This window comes from Mastigoproctus giganteus, chromosome 1 (genome assembly GCF_048544385.1).
Source record: "Mastigoproctus giganteus isolate SK-2022 chromosome 1, ASM4854438v1, whole genome shotgun sequence".
NCBI lineage: Eukaryota > Metazoa > Arthropoda > Arachnida > Uropygi > Thelyphonidae > Mastigoproctus > Mastigoproctus giganteus.
In genome coordinates, this window is record NC_143575.1 from 279162988 (window position 1) to 279183465 (window position 20478).

The following is a 20478-nucleotide window of genomic DNA, read 5'->3' on the forward strand; positions in this document are numbered from 1 at the left end:
ATATTCGGACAATTGAGGTAATCATTCTTCACGATCTTTCCTGGTATTCTGTACCTGCCAAACGCAGAGAGAACAGCACAAAAAGAACTTATTTTAATTAGCATATTAACTTAAACTATTATTTCTAATCACGCAGTAAATAAAATACGCTAGATTGTTGCTGACTATATTTGTTATTTTATTTGAAATTCTCAGTCATAACATTTTTTTTTTATTGAGTGGAAAAAAGATTGCATATCGCTTCGATTTACGTGATATTTAATTTCACAGGAAACTGTTTTAGTAAACTATCAACATTAGCGTAGAGCGCACCTAGAGCAGATATATCTGATACTGAACGTGATGGTAAATGTAAGGTAGTAGGCTTAAATAATTTAGTTTTTTCCATTCTGTAGAAATAATTTTCAGTTGCCACCTTACAATTTTCGTCATATGCTGTTTATTCTTCCGTGATATAAGTAGATATCGAAGAGAAAATGTCTGAAGATGATGTAATTATGGGCACAAATGATGATGCTGCAGGTTGTAAACGATACGCAGTCCAAGTTGGTTATTGGATTGATCCCTATTTACAGTATTTTGTGAAGCTGTCAGAACGAAAGGCTCCTGAAATTAATCGTGGCTATTACGCTCGGATTTCGGGAATACGGGGTCTTCTCGATCAGTTTTTGAAGGTGAGTTTTGAAGTGCTATATTAAATTCATACTGGTTTTGTTTATAATGCATATGCTTGTGTGATTTAATGTTTACAAGTAAAAATACTGTGAAAACGTGCATCTGCAATGCAGGCTAAGTTTTTGAATAATTTACCCCGGCGTAGGTGGATGAGTAGTCTTCACAAATTCGTTAGTTATTTTGCTTTTAGTGGATGAGCCGATAAAATCAGAAAAATTAGAGTATGCACACAGCCGGGACGAGGGTATTGCAACTGAAGAACCTGCTTCGGGCGCAAGTTTGGAATGGGCGTAAGAGTTAAGTGATTTTACCTTCTAGTGGATGCGTAAAAACTATTATTGCAACAAGCCCAGTTGGTGTTTTGATCACACCAATAACGGTAAGCAATATTTGGAAATGGGTAACTTTAAAAATTTATTCGCAATTCTTACATTCTATTAGATAATAAGATCAAAAAATTAATTTTAGATAAAACCGTTTTATTATCCAAAAATTTTTTTCCCTGAATTTTGGTGTAAGTTGGCCTTTAAAGTTGATGAAAACAAAATCCAAAGGAAAAGCCATGGGAAATAAACATGGTGGATGCATTTTAACACCAAAATGGTTTTTTATGGCCATATAGTTTAATGAAAAAATAATTAATAACCATACTTGAGGAAAATCAAGGAAGAACTAGACAAACTATTGGATGGAATAAATGGGTGAAGTGGGATTTTTTTTTTTTTTTTTTTTTGGTTGATGCTGTATAAGCCTGCCTTCCTGCATCATTGGCATTAGCCAATTCTCTTTAGAATCATTTATTTTTTCCAAAAGTTGTGCAGAATTCACAGAACTATCTGTTATTGGTTGATGATGTCAACCACAGTGCCCTCCCAAAGGTTAGTGGTGCAAATTCTCATGGTATAGTTAACTTGGGAGGGCATGGCTGCTGCAAGTGGATAGGTGAGGTAGGCGTTGCTTAAGGGAAAAAAAAAAAAAAAAAAAAAAGTGAATTGCAGCCATTATCAACCCACTGCAGGATGGAAGCCTCCTCAACAATTCATGCTGAGGTAAATGGACCATAATCTGCCAAGCTGGTCCAGTGCGGGTTGGCAGATCGATCGTATTCAGCAGTCAGGGGCTTGAACCCCAGTCTACTGGAAGAGCGTGTGCTACTGCACTCCCGCTCCTGACCACGAGCTGCAGTTCAAGTGGGTGCTGAAATTTTTTCAATATTGTTTTCTGATTGGTTAGTGCTTATCAGTATTCAGCATTTAGGGCAGCAAATTTTATTTTGCCTACTGGCAGCACATAGGAATGCAGCGCTACTGAAGAGGAGAGTGGGTCTGATGTATAAATCGGCATCAGCATTTCTTAAATTAGCATCCACAAAGTTTGTGGATGCTCATTTTGGAAATTTGCCATGAATATTTGAAAAATAAGAAATTTTCAAAAAAAGAAAAGAAAAAAAGTGTTCTCTAAATTGGAATTAAATTCTCTGGATGCTGGTTTTTTTTTTCCCAATTTTACAAAAAAACAGTTCTGTGGTGTAAATTTTTCATATGCTTAAATTTTGAGCTTTTTTTTTTTTTTTTTTTTTGTAGTTGTTGGCGCATAGGCTTCTGTGGACATAATGCACTTCCCAAGGTATTTGCAGTACTTTGATCCAAGCCTGAGGTGGGAATCGAACCCGCAACCTTTGGGTTGCCAGACAGGCATTTTACCCACCCGGCTAGCCCGGTTGGCAAATTTTGAGCTGGCATGCTGATGTATATAATGGCTACCAAAAGCAGAAAAATTTGTGTTAATTTACTTTATACATTGTGAATTAAAAACTGTGAATTTTGTACACTCATCCTTTGCAATATGAGCTGAATTTATTCAAAAAAAGAAACTCCTATAGTAAAAATGAAATTCCCGTTACTTATTATGAAAAAGCATGCGCATTATTCTTGAGATTCAAAAACCATTTAATATGTATGTAAATTTTTTTTTCTTTAAATTTTGAATGTAAATGTTGCAGCAGTTCCCCCTCCCAGGATTTCCCTGGGGGGGGGGGGGAACTAAAGCAGTGTTTTGAGGAATCATTCAGCTTTAATCATCATAGTGAGGTCCGTACTGTAGCCCTATTTGTGATCATTTCTCTTTGTAGGTATGAAATGTGTTAAATTAACAACACATGCTTATTTATAGTAATTTTATCGTATGGTTGATCAGTACCATGTTCATAAAAATATATATATATAAAATTAAAAGAAGATCAAAAAATATTTTAAATTCATAAATTTAATTATACTGAGCAACAAAAAAAAAAATTTTTTTTTTTTCATATTGATGTAGCAAAAGTTGCAGATACTAAAGAAATTGAAACACATACTGCAGTTTACTAACTTAATCAACAGTCAGTTCCAAATATTGTATAGTATTAGCATTAGCATAAGAATTAGTAGAGGCATTTGATGCAAGAAAGCAAGCTTATGCAGCATCAGCCAAAAAAAAAAACCCACTTCCACTTCACCCCTCTGTTCGTTCAAAATACCTGTCCAGCTGAGCCTTAAACTTATTTAGGCTATCAACCTCCACCACAAGGGATGGAAGTCTGTTCCACCAACCAACCACCCGCTGGCTAAAGGCAAATTTCCGCACGTCTATCCTACATCTGTCTTTCCTCAATTTGAATTTATGCCCTCTCAGGTGATTTTTCTGAGCTAGAGGAAGAATCCCATCAGCATTGATCATGCTTAAACCATTCAAGGCTTTATACACCTCTATCAGATCACCTCGCTGGTGCCTAGTCTCCAGACACTGTAATTTGCAAAACTTAAGCCTTTCTTCGTAAGAGCACCCCTTTATTCCATTCACTAATCTTGTTGCCCTTCTCTGTACTCGTTACAGCATCTCTACATCCTTCTTGAAATGAGGCCTCCAGACCTGTATACAGTACTCTAGGTGTGGCCTGACCATTGCCTTATACAATGGAATAATCACCTCCTTATCCCTGCTGGAAAAATTCCTGTATATCATTGACAATACTCCATGAGCTACTCTTGCAGCCCGTCTGCACTGCTCAGAGAACTTCATATCTGCCTGCACAACCACCCCCAAGTCCCTTTCATTCTCTACCACTGTCAGTGTAGTACCACAGAGTTGATACGTTGCTCTGGGGTTGCTGTTTCCCATGTGTAGTACTTTACATTTGTCAATGTTAAACTTCATTTGCCACCTCTCAGCCCATCTGCTCAACCTTTCCAGATCCTGTTGCAGCAGCATAGTGTCAGTAGTGTCCTTGACAACCCTGCCAACCTTTGTATCATCTGCAAACTTGGACATTAAGCTTGATATACCATCATCAATATCATTTATAAATACAGAAAACAATAATGGACCCAACACTGAACCCTGAGGGACTCCACTGATAACATTAGTCCACAATGAGCAGTGTAGATTGATTACCACTGTCTGTCTTCTCACCCTCAACCACCCCTTTATCCATAGCAGCAATTTGCCTCCAATGCCACACTGCTCCAATTTGTGCAGCAGTCTTCCATGTGCAACAATATCAAAAGCCTTTCTAAGGTCCAAGTATATAATATCAAAGTTATTCCCTGCATCCAGTTCTTTTGTGACTGCATCATAGTATCCAATCAAGTTGGTCAGGCAAGACTTCCCCTTAACAAAACCATGCTGTGTCTGAGCTATAACTGAAGTCTTGTCTAAATGATCCTGCAGTGCTTCTTTAACCAGTGCCTCCATTAATTTTCCTGGAACAGAAGTTAAGCTCACAGGTCTATAATTACTTGTCAGCCTTTGATCCTCCTTTGTGAATTGGGGTCACATTTGCACATTTCCAGTCTATGGGTACCTCCCTTGAGTCCAAGGAAGCTCTCATAATTATGGCTAAGGGTTTGCTTACTTCCTTTGCTGCCTCCTTTAATATAACTGGATAGATTCCGTCGCCGTCTCTAGTAGCCTCGTCAGCAATAGTATTAGATACCCCAGCTGAAGTTGCACATGAACTCAACAGTTACTTTGCATCGATATTTACAGATGAAAAACCCTGTGTGTCAATAAGACATTATGGGAGTGAAGGTGAAAAAATGTAATTAATGATGTTGAAATTTCACATTTTTATTTAACGAAAAAACTTTTGAACCTACATGCCAGTAAGGCTCCTGGTTTTTATGGCATACACCCTATACGAAGTCCTCGACTTACGTAAGCCCAAGTTACATAACTTCTGACTTGCATAAATTTTTTTTCACTCAAATTTTTTTTTTTTTTTTTTTAGTAATGTAAAATTTAAAACAGTAAAAAAAAATAAACAGTTAATGATGATGAACAACACACACACAGATTCTGAAATATATTTATGTTTTTTTTTTCATATGACAGAAGATTTCAGTGAAGAGGACTCACATTTCACCATAATAACGTAAAAACCCACAGAATTCCAGCTATCGGTATTATTGCAAATGCAATAAGATCGAGTTTACTACCCATTTATAATCATCATCATCATCAGCCATTTTCAATCCACTGCAGGATGAAGGCCTCTCCAGCAACTTTCCAGTTCCTTCTGTTTTGAGCACTGGCCATCCATTTACTACTCAAAAACTCATGAATTTCATCTATCCATCTCCGCCTTTGTCTTCCAGGTTTTCTTCTAGCTCCTCTTGGGTACCATTCTGTTATTTTCTTAGTCCATCTGTCATCATGTCTTCGAGCTATGTGTCCTGCCCAAGACCATTTTAGTTCTTTAGTTTTGATAAGAATGTCCTTTACTTGAGTTTGCTGCCTAATCCATGTGTTTCTCTTCTTATCTAACAGTCTGATTCCCAATATAATTCGTTCCATTCTTCGCTGTGTAGTTCTTAGCTTCTCTTCCATTCTTTTGGTGAGTGCCCAAGTTTCACTTCCATAAGTCATGGTGGGGAGTATACATTGATTCATTATTTTACGTTTCAGACAAACTGGGATATTGCTCTTCAGTATGTGACTACATTTCCTGAATGCTATCCATCCAAAATTTATTCTTCTCTTGACTTCCAGCCATTTATCATTATTACAGCTAATAACTTGTCCCAGATAAGTATATGACTCCACCTTTTCAATTACTGCTCCCTCAATAATTATTTCCCTTTCCGTGGCATACTTGTTCATCATTACTTTTGTTTTAGCCATATTCATCTTTAGTCCAAAATCCTTACTAACTGTGCATAACTGATAAAGATTTTCCTCTAATTCTTTGGGATCGTGGCTTATGACCACAATGTCATCTGCAAATCGTAAATGGTTTAGGTACTCTCCGTTCACATTGACTCCTTTCTGCGACCAGTCTAATCTTCTGAAAGCTTCCTCAAGGGCAGCAGTAAACAGCTTCGGAGATATTGTCTCCTTGTCGAACTCCTTTCTCGATTTTAAATTTGCTACTGTCTTTGTCTAGTCTAATAAAGGATGTAGCACTCTCATATATTTTCTTCAAAATCATAATATATGGAGTATCTATGCCTTGTCTTTCCAGTGCCTGAAACATTGCCTTATGCTGTATGGAGTCAAATGCCTTTTCATAATCCACAAATGCCAGGCATAATGGTGTTTTATATTCATTTGCTTTCTCCATTAGCTATGATATTACGTGAAGGTGATCCATAGTTGAGAATCCTGTCCTAAAGCCAGCTTGCTCTTTCGGTTGATTCTCATCAAGTATTCTTTCTAATCTGTTAGTAATGACCCTTGTGAACAACTTGTAGATATGGGATAACAAGCTAATTGGTCTATAATTTCCAATTTCTGATTTATCTCCTTTCTTATGCAGCAAAACTATGATTGCATTATTCCACTGCTTAGGCATCACACCTTTTCTAATGCACTTTGTGAAGAGCCTTGCCAGTTTTTGTGTTATGTCTCTTCCTCCCAATTTTAACAACTCTACAGTAACTTCATCTTCCCCTGGGGCTTTCCGATTCTTCATTTTCTTCAATGCATGTTCTACCTCATCAGGAAGAATATCGGGTATGTCGTATGTGTTGCTACTTTGCAATCCATCTTCCCCACTGCTGGTATCATTCCCTCGCTCCTTGTATAATTCTCTATAGTAGTCTTCTGCTATTTGAATTATGCCTTCTCTGCTGTTTATAAGTACACTATCGCTATTCTTCAGTTGTAGTATCATTTGTCTTTCTGTATTACTGCTCATGGCTGCTGATTTAAATCCTTTGTTTTCCCTTAATGCTTGTTCTACTTTTCTTGTGTTAAATCTTCTTATGTCCTCTCTGAGTCTCTTTCTAATTGCTTTGCATAACTCAGTATACTCAATTTTCTCCCTGTCAGTGTTTTTCTTGCTCTTCATTTGTCGTCTTTGGTTCATCATGACAAGTGTTTCTTGACTAATATTTTCTTCTTTGGATTTCTGTTTCCCTATAGGTTTCTTGGGCTTTATCACTTTCAGAAAGTTGTAATATTCCTCATTGATATCTTGGTCCTGAGCAGTCTGCAGAAGCTCAAACTTGTTCTTAAGTTCCAGTACATACTGCTCTTTCTCCTCCTCTGTTATTTCAAAGACCTTTGTATTATTTACTCGAGTCAGTTTTTTCCTTTCCTTTCCTACATCTATATCAAGTGTACATCTTACCATTCTGTGATCACTTCCAACATTTACCTTATTCAGGACGGTAACATCATTCACAATATATCTTCTGTTAGTGAGGATGAAGTCGATTTCATTAGTTGTTAATCCATTTGGACTCTTCCATGTCCACCTTCTGTTCACCCTTTTCTTGAAAAAAGTGTTCATTACTGACATTCCTTGAGATTCTGCAAATTCCACAAGTCTTTCACCTCTTTTATTTCTTTCACCAATTCCAAAATTTCCAATAGTTCCTCTTTCTGCGCTGTTTTGCCTTTTTCCAACCTTAGCATTGAAGTCCCCCATAATAATAGTGTAGTAGGTTTTCTGCTCATCTAGAAGACTCTCAATTTCAGTGTACATTTCTTCAACCTCTTCATCATCATGGCTCGATGTTGGTGCATAAATCATTATAATCTTTAGCTTGTACCTCTTAGAAATCTTGAGTATTAGTCTTGACACCCTTGGTGATGTACTTTTGAATTCCAAAATGTTGTTTTTAAAATCTTTATGGACCAGAAACCCAACTCCACCTTCACTCCTTTCACTGTTTCCATTAGTGTACAGCAGATTTCCACTTGATAAACTTATAAGTGATTCATTTCTTCTTGTTTCAGCCAAACCGATGATATTCCAATTCACATTTTCTAATTCCTTTTCCAGCTCTAATATCCTGTCTTCACCGATGAGTGATCGTACGTTATAACAGGCCAAGTTCAATTTCCGTGCATGGCAGCCTGGTCGTACCCAGAGATTCTTAGCACCCTCTGCTTCCACTCTGATCCTCTCGCTGCCGTAAGAGGGAGAGTGAAAGCTGCTGGGGACTGAGGGCCATTTGTATTGTTGTGCTCTCATTGCTGGAGGGTTTGGTCTTTTCCTCTTCACGCTGACCAGGCGTCTTGAAGAGAACCACTCTACACGTTCGTTGCCACCTAAGTGACGTAACAGGGCTTACCATCGAGAAGGTGTGCATGAGTGGATTTTAGGGAGGCAGGCCAACCGGACTTCTCCTAAATCTTCTGTAATAGAGAGATATTGGATCCATCAGTGTTTTAGGCTGAGTGTCTGATAACACACAGGATACCTGTTCCCCTCTAAGCCTGTTTATAATAGATTGCACTAACAGAAAAAATTCGCCTCCGTAGCAAGGTGGGAAGGAGCAGCAGTGCGTAGCACGCGCTTCTTGATTAGACTGGGGTTCGAGCCCGTCACCACCAAATACGGAGGATGCGGAAAGGTCGGAATGACCACCGCATATTCCCGGAGCAATATGGCCTTAGTTGCTAATGCTCCTAAAAACCAAATAACAACAACTAACAGAAAAGTCCAATAAACCAAAAACTGCAAATTGTTTTTATTGTTTTATGGTAGAGAAATATGCTTTAGTAAAATGTGAGCTCACGTGAGGTGATAATAGTGTTTCATCCTTAACCCTGTGAAGTTCTTTACAGAAAATTTCATTTTGACCATTATCATTGTGCCAACTAAGAGAATAAGTGACAGTGACAGTGGGACTAGTAAATCTATCAAGAAAAGGAAAGCGTTCGATTTGGATCAGAAAATTAAGATAATAAGGATGTATGAAAATGGTCAAACTTTAACAAGTATCTTGTGGAATTTAGATTTGTCAGTGTTAATAATAATAAAGGACAAAAACAGAATAAGAGAACCAGTGAAGGAATCGGCACCAATGAAGTTTTTGGGTTTTCATAAAAAAAATATTTTTATAATACTTCTTAGGTACCATATACACAAAATCATGGAAGTTTAAATCGCACACACACTGATTAATAACCTAAGCTACGAAATACGTATCAGTTTTTAAAGCACAATAGCATCCGTTGTTTCTTCATTTTGTGTTTTCTTTTCTTATGTGTCACTCTGGCTACTTCACCACTGTCCTCAGATAAAGTTTTTAATTGAAGCAATTAAAAATATATAACTATTTTTCTATATATATGAATATAAAATAATAATAAAATAAAAAATATATATCTAATTAATTGAAAGATATATAATTATTTTTCTTCATTCTTCTGAGGATATTATGTGGTATTTGTAATTTTGGCATATCAGGGTTATAGTAGCAATATTTTATTAGTCATTATCGAGTTACGTGAAACTCGACTTACGTAAGTAGTCCTGGAACATCCCTCTTACGTATGTCAGGGACTTACTGTAATTTTAAGGGAGGTGGCAATTGAATGCATTGAACCATCAAGGCTAATTATGAGAGCATCGCTGGACTTGGGAGAGATTCCGTTAGATTGGAAAAGTGCCAATGTATCTCCAGTACGCAAGGGCAGATGTAAGAATGAAGTTGGAAATTACTGGCCGGTTAGTCTAATTTCAGTAGTAGAGAAAATCATGGAGACAATGATCAAGGGTGGAATTCAGGATCATTTAGATAGAAATGGAATTCTGAAGGATACTCAGCATAGTTTTGAAAAGGGAAAATCATGTTTAACTAATTTGGTTAGCTATTTTGATGGGTCATTTAAGAGCTGGACTTAGAGAATAATTTCAACATTGTTTATTTGGATTTCAGCAAAGCATTTGATTCAGTCCCACATGAGCGGTTATTTTATAAATTGGATCAGGTTGGAATCACAGGGAAAATCCGTAGATGGATGGTTTCAGGGCAGGAGGCAGAGGGTTCTGCTAAATGGTTATTCTTCAGATTGGGTTGATGTAAGAAGTGGGGTTCTGCAAGGATCAGTATTAGGACCACTCTTGTTTTTGATTTTTATAAATGACATTAATTAAGGGATAGAGGGTGTGATGTCTAAATTTTGCAAATGATATAAAGATTGGAAGAGTAGTTAATGATAACCACCAAGCAGAGCTTCTTCAGAGTGTCCGTACTAGATAGACCTCAGGGATGGTCAGAAAAATGATAGCTATGCTTTAATTCAGCAAAGTAAGGTATTGCACCAGGTGAACAGTAACCCCAAAATAACTTATACACTTGGCAGAGTTGAACTAAAGCCGGGAGTGGAGGAAAGGGACTTGGGTATTACGATACGATCATATATGAAATTCTCCGAGTATTTGTAGACTGGTTGCAAGGAAGGCCTACGGTGTCTTATCAGTGGTTTATAGAACAATAGCGAGTTGAGATAAGGACATCATAATCCCATTATATAAGGCTATCGTTAGACCATACTTGGAATACTGTGTTCAATTATGGAGACGGCATCTAAAGAAATACATTGTGCTTCTTGAAAGGGTCCAAAGACAGGTAACTCATCTGGTGAGATCGGCAAAAATATGTGGGTTGTAGAGCTTGGAAACTAGGTGCCTAGAGGAGATTTGATTGAGGTGTTTAAGACTCTGAGAAGCATAAGTAAAATGAATGAGGACGAAATTTTCACAGTTATAAATGATTCTAGAACTAAGTGCCATAATTTCAAATTATGGAGGGTGGAGATGTTTAGACTGGATTGCAGGAAGTTTTATTTTAGCCAGCGAGTTATAAATTACTGGAATAAGTTACCTACATAGTTGGTAGAGGCTGACAGTTTGGGGAAATCAAAGGTCAGCTGTATAATTAGCTATGGGAGAAGGGAAATGCAGAGGTTTTCTATTTCTTTTTCTCTTGCCATAGGATTCCTTGCACCAGGTAGTCATTACTAATACTAATATTTTCCATATTTCTAAAATTTTAATTTCAGTTTCAAGTAACTTTGACTGTTGTAATCTAAAACCACGGAGTTCTGCTTGCTCTTTACTCTTTAGATAAGCTTAAATTACAAACTAAGTTATTCAAACTCTTCTTAAGTGTGGCAATTTTCTGGTTGCTAGTCTATATCTATTGAAGTGGATAGTCTATCAAAGTTTGCAATGCAAGAATCCTTGCTATTAGCATTAGTAGAGCAGTAGAGGCATATGATGCAAGAAAGCAAGCTTATACAGCATCAGTAAAAAAAAACTTTCAATTTCACCCATCCATTTGCTTAAAGTTTGTCCAGTTCTTTTAATTATCAACTTGCACAACAATAGATGAAAGTTAGTTCCAGCAATCAACTACTCACTGACTAAAGGCAAATTTCTGCATATCTATTCTACAACTGTTTCCTCAATTTGAATTTATGCTGCCTTCTGAGCAAGAGGAAGAATCCCTTCAGCATTGAGTTTGCTCAAATTGCAGGTGTGTAGCCGCCAGATACTGCAATTTGCAGAGCTTAAGCATTTCTTGGTAAGAGCAACCCTTTGTTCCTCTCACCAATCTCGTTGCCCTTCTCTGTATTTGTTCTGGCACCTCTACATCCTTCCTAAAATGAGGCCTCCAGACCTGTATGCAGTTTTCAAGGTGGGGCCTGACCTTTGCCTTATACAAAGGGATAATCACCTCCTTATCCTTGCTAGCAAAATTCTTGTATATAATTGACAAGATGCCATGAGCTGCTCTTGCAGCTTGTCTGCACTCCTCAAAAAACCTTCATATTGGTGTGAGATAAGCACTGCGAAAGGAAAAATAAGAGTAGGAGTGTGTTATAGGCCTAATGACTTGAATGAGTACAATGAACAATTGTACAGAGAAATAGAGTGGGCCAGTAAATCAGAATGTCTTATAATGGGGGATTTTAACTTCCCAGATATTGACTGGAACTTGTGGGTTGGTCACTCACACACTAGTCAGACTTTTGTGGATTTATTGGATGATTGTTGTCTGCAGCAGCATGTTCGAGAGGCAACCAGAGAAAGTAACACTCTTGATCTGGTTATCAGCAGTGATCATTCGTGTATTAAGAATTTGCAGATAAAGGAACCACTAGGTGCCAGTGATCACAGTGTGCTGAAGTGGGATTTACTCAAAGAGGTAACTACCGTCAGGGGTAAAGGAAAGGGTTTTTGCTTCCGTAAAGGGGAGTACAGTGGTCTCAGACAGTTTTTAAGTTCTGTACAGTGGGATCAACTGACGATGTTACAAACAGTAAATTCTAAGTGGGAAGCATTCAAAGAATTAATCATGGAAGCTACTAGACTTTATATACCGATTAAGAAATATCGTTCAAGGTTTAGGCCTAAATGGTTATCAAATGAACTAATGAGACTCGTGACAGAGAAGAAAAATGCATGGGATGCATATAAATTATCAGGTGACGCAGAAGCCTGTGGCAGATATAAGCTAGTCTGTAATCAGGTCACAAAGGAGGTTCGGCAGGCGAGGGCAGATTACGAGAAATCTTTGGCAAAAGATGCTAAGAAAAACAGCAAGGATTTCTTTATTTATATAAACTCTAAAAGGAAGGGGATGAATATGATTGGTCCACTTGACATCGATGGTTCGATTGTTGATGATCCTGCTCAGATAGCAAACAAACTGAATGAGTATTTTGCATCTACATTCACACGTGAGAAATTATTACAATTTGAAAATGGAAGAAGGTTATCAAATTGTAGCAGTGTGCTTAATGATTTTGTAATAACTGAGAGCAAAGTGGAGGAGAAATTGTTGAAGTTAAACACAAGAAAGGCACCTGGGGTGGATGGGATTTATCCAGTTATTTTAAAGGAGGCGGCAAAGCAACTAAGCAAACCCTTAGCCATAATTATGAGAGCATCCTTGGACTCAGGGGACGTTCCCACGGACTGGAGATGTGCAAATGTGTCCCCAATTCACAAAGGTGGATCGAAGGGTGACACGAGTAATTACAGACCAGTTAGTTTAACTTCTGTTCCGGGTAAAATAATGGAGTCGCTGGTTAAAGATGCATTGCAGGATCATCTAGACAAGACTGCAGCAATAATTCAAACACAGCATGGGTTTGTTAAGGGAAAGTCTTGTCTGACAAATTTGATTGGTTATTATGATGTGGTCACAAAGGAACTGGATGCAAAAAATAATTTTGATATCATATACTTGGATTTCAGGAAAGCTTTTGACACTGTTGCGCATGAAAGACTACTGTACAAATTGGAGCAAAATGGTATTAAGGGTAAGTTGCTACAATGGATAAAAGGATGGTTAAGTGGGAGAAGACAGAGGGTGGTAATCAATGGGTGCTGCTCTTCGTGGACTAATGTTATTAGTGGAGTCCCACAGGGTTCGGTGTTGGGTCCACTGTTGTTTTGTGTATTTATCAATGATATTGATGAAGGTATATCAGGCTTAATGTCGAAGTTTGCAGATGACACAAAGGTTGGCAGGGTTGTTAATGACAGTAATGGCAGTGTGCTACTGCAACAGGATCTAGATAATTTGGGCAGATGGGCTAAGAAGTGGCAACTGAAGTTCAACCTTGACAAATGCAAAGTACTGCATATGGGTAGAAGTAACCCCAGAGAAACGTACCAACTGTGTGGTACTACACTTAAGGTGGTAGAAAATGAAAAAGACCTGGGAGTAATTGTGCAGTCAGATGTGAAGTTTTCTGAGCAGTGCAGACAGGCTGCTAGGGCGGGTAATGGGGTTTTGTCAATGATATATAGGAATTTTGCTAGCAGGGAAAAGGAGGTGATTGTCCCTCTGTATAAGGCAATGGTCAGGCCACGCCTTGAGTACTGCGTACAGGTCTGGAGGCCTCATTTTAGGAAGGATGTAGATTTGCTTGAGCGTGTACAGAGAAGAGCAACACGATTGGTGAGGGGAATGAAGGGATTCTCTTACCAAGAGAGGCCTAAGTTCTGCAAATTGCAGTGGCTGGAGACTAGGCACCTGCGCGGTGATCTGATTGAGGTCTATAAGGCCTTGAATGGGTTGAGCACGCTGAATTCTGATGGGATCCTTCCACTTGTTCAGATTACCAACCTACGGGGACATAAGTTCAAATTAAGAAAGGACAGATGTAGAATAGATGTGCGGAAATTTGCCTTTAGCCAGCGGGTGGTTAATTGCTGGAACAAACTTCCATCTGTCGTTGTGGAAGTTGATAGGTTAAATAAATTTAAAGAGGAACTGGACAGGCATTTGGAGGGAATGGTGTGATTTTTTTTTTTTTTTTTTTTTTTGGCTGATGCTGCATAAGCTCCTACACTTGTTTTCTTGCATCATGTGCCACTACTACTACTATATCTGACTGCACAATTACCCCCACGTCTCTTACATTTTCCACTACCCTGAGTGTAGTACTGCACAGATGATATGTTACTCTGAAGTCACTGCAACCCATATGCAATACTTTGCATTTGTCGGTGTTATACTTCAGTGCCACTTCTCAGCCCATCTGCCCAACTTTTCTAGATACTGTTTCAGTAACGTACTATCATTACTGTCGTTAACAACCTTGGGAACTTTTGTATCGTCTGTAAACTTGGACATTAATCCTTATATTCCTTCATCGATATCATTGATAAATACAGAAAACAACAACGGGCCCAACACCGAACCGTGGGGGACTCCACTAATAACATTATTCCAAGAAGAGCAGTGTCCATTGATTACCGCTCTATCTTCTATATATAAATTTATATTGAAATTGAAATTTTATTTGGAATTGAATCGAAATCATGACTCAGAGCAGTAAAGCAAAAGGCTCAAGCTAATGGGAGTGCTGTGGCTCATGGGAATACTGAAGGGGGGGTGCTTCTGAATCACAGCCTTTTGAAATTTACTGCTTGTTTGATGTTTGTGGAGCCAACTCAGCATTGTTATGGGCCTATATGAGAGCTTGAAGGACAAGGGGTTGCCCTCAAAGGGTTTAAATTGAGGAGCCCATCAAGCTCTCAGCTGCCCGCATCAATGCCAGAGCTTGCACTTGAATATAACACAACACAGCGGCAACCCCCAAGGCAGAATTTGCTGGCAAGGCTTTTGTGGATTTATTGGATGATTGTTTTGTACAGCAGCATGTTTGGGGGGCAACTAGAGGAAGTAATACTCTTGATCTGATAATCAGTAGTGATTCGTCATGCATTAAGAATCTGCAGATAAAGGAACCACTAGGTGGCAGTGATCATAGTGTGCTGAAGTGGGGTTTACTCAGAGAGGTAACTACCATCAGGGGTAAAGGGAAGGGTTTTTGCTTTTGTAAACGTGACTATGGTGGTCTGAGACTATTTAAATTCTATACGGTGGGACTAACTGATGATGTTACAAATTCAAAATGGGAAGCATTCAAAGAATTAATCTTGGAAGCTACTTGGCTTTTCATACCAACTAAGAAATATTGTTCAAGGTTTAGGCCTAAATAGATGTCAGATGAGCTAATGAGACGTGTCAGAGAAGAAAAATGCATGGGATACATAAAAATTATCAGTTGACACTGAAGCCTACGACAGATATATGCTAGTCTGTAACCAAGTCACAAAGGAGGTTAGGCAAGCAGAGGCAGATTATGAGAAATCTTTGGCAAAGGATGCAAAGAAAAACAGCAAAGAGTTCTTTACCTATGTAAACTCTAGAAGGAAGGAGATGAATCAGATTGGTTCACTTCATATCGATGGTTCAACTATTGATGATCCTGCTCAGCTAGCTAACACACTAAATGTGTGTTTTGCATCTACATTCACACTTGTTGAGTTATTCAGGGAAGGGAATGCTAGAGGTGAATTAAACTCTGGCAGTGAGCTATATGATTTTGTAATTATTATTATTATTTCGTATGGCAAAAAATGAGGATACATTTGTAACAATGTCAAAAAATAAATAAATAAATTACAATAAGCCTAAAAACAATATTTACAGAAAAAAATTATAAGTAACATTTGATGAATTAAAATGTAATGTCCAGTTTATTCAGCCACTTAATAGCATCATCAGTAACACTATGTAGATCTTGGATGGAGCCTTCAAATCTCCTCTTTGGGCACTCCGAGATGATATGCTGGATGGTCTGGGGCACGTTGTCACAGTCGCAGAATGGGTTTTCAGTTTTTCCCCACTTATGCAGCCAAAATTTTGTAATAACTGAGAGCAAAGTGGAGGAGAAATTGTTGGAGATAAACATAAGAAAAGTACCTGGTATGGATAGGATCTATCCCATTATATTAAAGGAGGCAGCAATGGAAGTAAGCAAACCCTTAGCCATAATTATGAGAGCTTCCTTGGATTCAGGTGAAGTACCCATGGACTGGAGATATACTTGGACTTGTCACCCTTTGATTCTTCTCGAGTAGGATCAGAGGGTGACACAAGTAATTACAGACCTATTAGTTTAATTCTGTTCCAGGGAAAAACTAATGGAGGCACTGGTTAAAGAAGCACTGCAGGAGCAGTGCTTCTTTAACCAGTGCCTATTAGTTTCACAATTCATGGTGTATTCAATAGTAAGAAAAAGTCGGGGGACATGCTGTATGAAGTAATGAAATTTTTGGATATGGCGTACACATGGTAAGAATATACCCGGATCCTTGACATAACATGGCCTCGACAAGCCCCTCCCCCGCATACACATTACTCGGACTCCCACCAGTCACTATCTGGAAGAGTACTGGCAGATTATACACTGGCTGATCCAGAAGCCTCCTAAAGAGTTACCAATAGGTTCAGTCCAGGGTATTAGAATTAGTGATGGCTGCATGGTGCAAGAAAGCCTAGGGCTTATGCTGCACCAGCCAAAAAAAAAAACCCGAATAAAACAATGATAAAAAAAAAAAAACTAATAATTAATAAAAGAAAAGGAAATTAAACCTATCATCCTATGCATTTCCCTCACCTGAAGGTACTATCCAGATAACCTTTGAATTTTGCCAAACTGTCATCCTCTACCACCCATGTAGGCAACTTATTCCAGTAATTTATAACTTGCTGGCTAAAATAAAACTTCCTGCAGTCCAATCTAAACATCTTCCCCCATAACTTTAATTTATGTCCCCTAGTTCTAGCATCATTTATAATCTTGAAAATATCGTTCTCATTCATTTTACTGATGCCTCTCAGAGCCTTAAACACCTCAATCAAATCTCCCCTAAGCAGAAGCGGATTAATGTCGGTTAAGGCCCCGGGCGGAGAAGAAAATATTGGGCCCCTTAAGAAAAAAGAGAAAGACAGGGAAAATAAAAATACATGTTAACCATTTTTTTAAATAAATAAAAAATATTATGTACTATTAATGTTTTATTTCCAATAAAATTTGAATATAATATATGTATTATATTATATTCCCGTCTTTTTTTAATTTGTCTTTTTTCAGCTCCTGATAGATGTCGTTTCATTTTTCTAGCGACCATTGGTAGCCTACCAATGAAAAGAAAAATATAAAATTTAAGAGTCTTTGTAAGTACAAAGTAGCAAATATGATTCTATTGCTCCGATGAGCGGGGCCTATGCAGCGTAGTAATCAAATAATGAAAATAAGTGAATATAAACATACTATCAGGTTTTACTGCCGATTGTAAACTTGTACGTAATTAAAATTGCACATATCAAACCAAACTTGGTGTCATTAGAAAAAAGTGTAAAGTTGGGGTTTTGAGGGGCCCTTCAGAAGTCGGGGCCCAGGGCGCACGCTCACTGTTAAATCCGCCTCTGCCTCTAAGGTGTCTAGTTTCCAAACTCTACAGCCCACATATTCGAAAGTCTTTCTTCATAAGGATGCCCTTTTGTCGATCTCACCTGGCGAGTTACTCGTCTTTGCACCCTTTCAAGAAGCTCAATGTCTCTCTTTAGGTGCGGTCTCCATACTTGAACATAGTATTCCAAGTGTGGTCTAACAAAAGCCTTATATAATGGGATTATCACTTCCCTATCTCTTCTTGCAAAAGTTCGATAGATCATCGATAGGACACCATGGGCCTTCCTTGCAACCTGTTTACAATGCTCAGAGAATTTTATGTCTGGCCGTATTGTAACACCCAAGTCCCTTTCCTCCAGTACTGGGTTTAGTTGAACTCCACCAAGTGTATAAGTTATTTTGGGATTACTGTTTCCCAGGTGTAATACTTGATTAAAGCACAGCTGCCATTTTTCTGACCATTCCCGAAGTCTACCTAGGTCTCTCTTTTCTGATCATTTCTGAAGTCTACCTAGGTCTCTCTTTTCTGATCATTCCTGAAGTCTACCTAGGTCTCTCTTTTCTGATCATTCCTGAAGTCTATCTAGGTCGCTCAGCTTGACAGCGATCATTAACTACTCTACCAATTTTAACATCATCTGCAAATTTAGGCCTCACGTCCTCTATCCCTTCATCAATGTTGTTTATGAAAATTAAAAACAACAGTGGTCCTAATACTGATCCTTGGGGAACCCCACTTCTTATATCAACCCAATCTGAGGAATGGTCATTTATCACAACCCTCTGCCTCCTGCCCTGGAGCCATCCTGATATCTATCTAAGGAATTCCCAGTGATTCCAACCTGTTCCAGCTTATAAAGCAACCGCTCATGTGGGACTGAGTCGAAAGCTTTGCTGAAATCTGAATAAATAGTGTTGAAATTATTCCCTAAATCCAGCTCATGAGTGACCCTTTCAAAATAGCGAACAAGATTTGTTAAACATGATTTTCCCTTTACAAAACCATGCTGAGTATCCTTGAGAATTTGAATTCTATCCAAATGATCCTGAATTCCACCCTTGATCATTGCCTCCGTGATTTTCCCGACCACTGAAGTCAGACTGACAGGTCGATAATTTCCCACTTCACTCTTAGAGCTACCCTTATGTATGGGAGATACATTGGCACTTTTCCAATCCAATGGAATCTCCCCAGAGTCTAGTGATGCTCGCATAATTAGCCTCAATAGTTCAATGCACTCACTTGCCGCCTCCCTTAAGATTATAGGGTATATTCCATGAACTCCAGGAGCCTTACTGGCTTGTAGGCTCGAAAGTTTTTTTTTTTTTTTTTTTTTTCATTAAATAATCTTGCGAAATTTCAATATCATTAATTAATTAAAGGGTACTAACTAGTGGCCAGCCTGCGAACACTGTTTTAGAGCTGTACCCTCGAAATTTAAGAAGATTGGATCTCGCCATGATGTCCTTCATAACCTCAAAAGTCATCAGTCATACTGCATGATGGAAAAGATGGGGAAGGGTTGACTGGAACTTGGCACTGGAGACTAAACATGGGTTCCACCACTTCAAGCCTCCAATAAGCAAAGTGGTGGTACTGCATCGGTTGAGAGAGTCATCTACCACCTAGTATTGCCTGGTAACATGAAGGTGTGCATTCCTCAATGTGGTGTGGGTGTCACACCTTGACCTCTGCTTACATTGGTTCACACCTGGGTGGTCACCCACAGTGTGCTCCAGCATGGGGGGGTTATACCCAGGATTACTAGCAGTCCCACCATTGTGCAAGCAGAAGATTTGGCTTTCACAGACCGTCTGGACTTTGCCAAAATTGGATCCACTTGACTTGAGTGTCATCCGAATATCAATTCCATCAGCGTTTTAGACTCCTGGGTAGCAAGTACAGCTCATGCAGCATCAACCAAAAAAAAAAAAAATTTACAAAACAAATCCATCTAAATATTTATCCAGTTCCTCCTTCAATTTATTTAACCTATAAACTTCCACATCGACAATTAACCACTCGCTGGCTACAGGCAAATTTCTTCACATGTATTCTACTTCTGTCTTTCCTTAATTTTAATTTATGCCCACACCCAGGGTCCTGAGCTGGATATCATCATTTTTCTCTTTCTTGGTGATTCCCTTTTCACACTCTCTCTCTCTCTCTGTCTCAGGGTAACCAGGAATTTTTTTGGCTGGTGCAGCATAAGCCTCAGGCTTCCTTGCACCATATAGCTAATAATAATAATAATCTGAACAAGTGGAAGAATCCCATCAGAATTCAGCGTGCTCAACCCATTCAAACCTTATACAACTCAATCAGATCACCTCGCAGCCTAGTCTCCAGCCACTGCAATTTTCAGAACTTAAGCCTCTCTTGGTAAAAGGATCCCTTCATTCCCCTCACCAATCCTGTTGCCCTTCTCTGTACACGCTCAAGCAAATCAACATCCTTCCTAAAATGAGGCCTCCAGACTTGAATGCAGTACTCAAAGGCTTGGTTTTTTTTTTTTTTTTTCCCGTTATTTGGCTTTTTGGAGCATTAGCAACTAAGGCCATATTGTTCCGGGGGTATGCGTTGGTCATTCCCTGACCTTTCTGCACCCTCCGTATTTGTTGGTCACGGGCTCATACCCGGTCTAATCAATAAGCGTGTGCTATGCACTGCTGCTTCTGTCCACCTGACTACGGAGGTGCCATTCAAGGCTTGGCCTAACCATTGCCTTATACAGAGGGACAGTCACATTTTCCCTGCTAGCAAAATTCCTGTGTATCATTGACAAAACCCCATGACCTGCC

The 20478-nt window shown here is 38.7% G+C and overlaps 1 protein-coding gene across 1 annotated transcript in view; it reads left to right on the forward strand.

Moving 5' to 3' along the window:
• The first annotated feature begins 321 nt into the window (after positions 1-321).
• LOC150092030 (leucine carboxyl methyltransferase 1-like) overlaps positions 322-20478 on the forward strand; it is a 90752-nt gene continuing 70595 nt past the window's right edge. The window contains exon 1 of the mRNA XM_090386686.1: positions 322-674. Coding sequence (XP_090242812.1) covers positions 477-674 — 198 coding nt within the window. The 5' untranslated portion in view covers positions 322-476. The remainder of the gene's footprint in view (positions 675-20478) is intronic.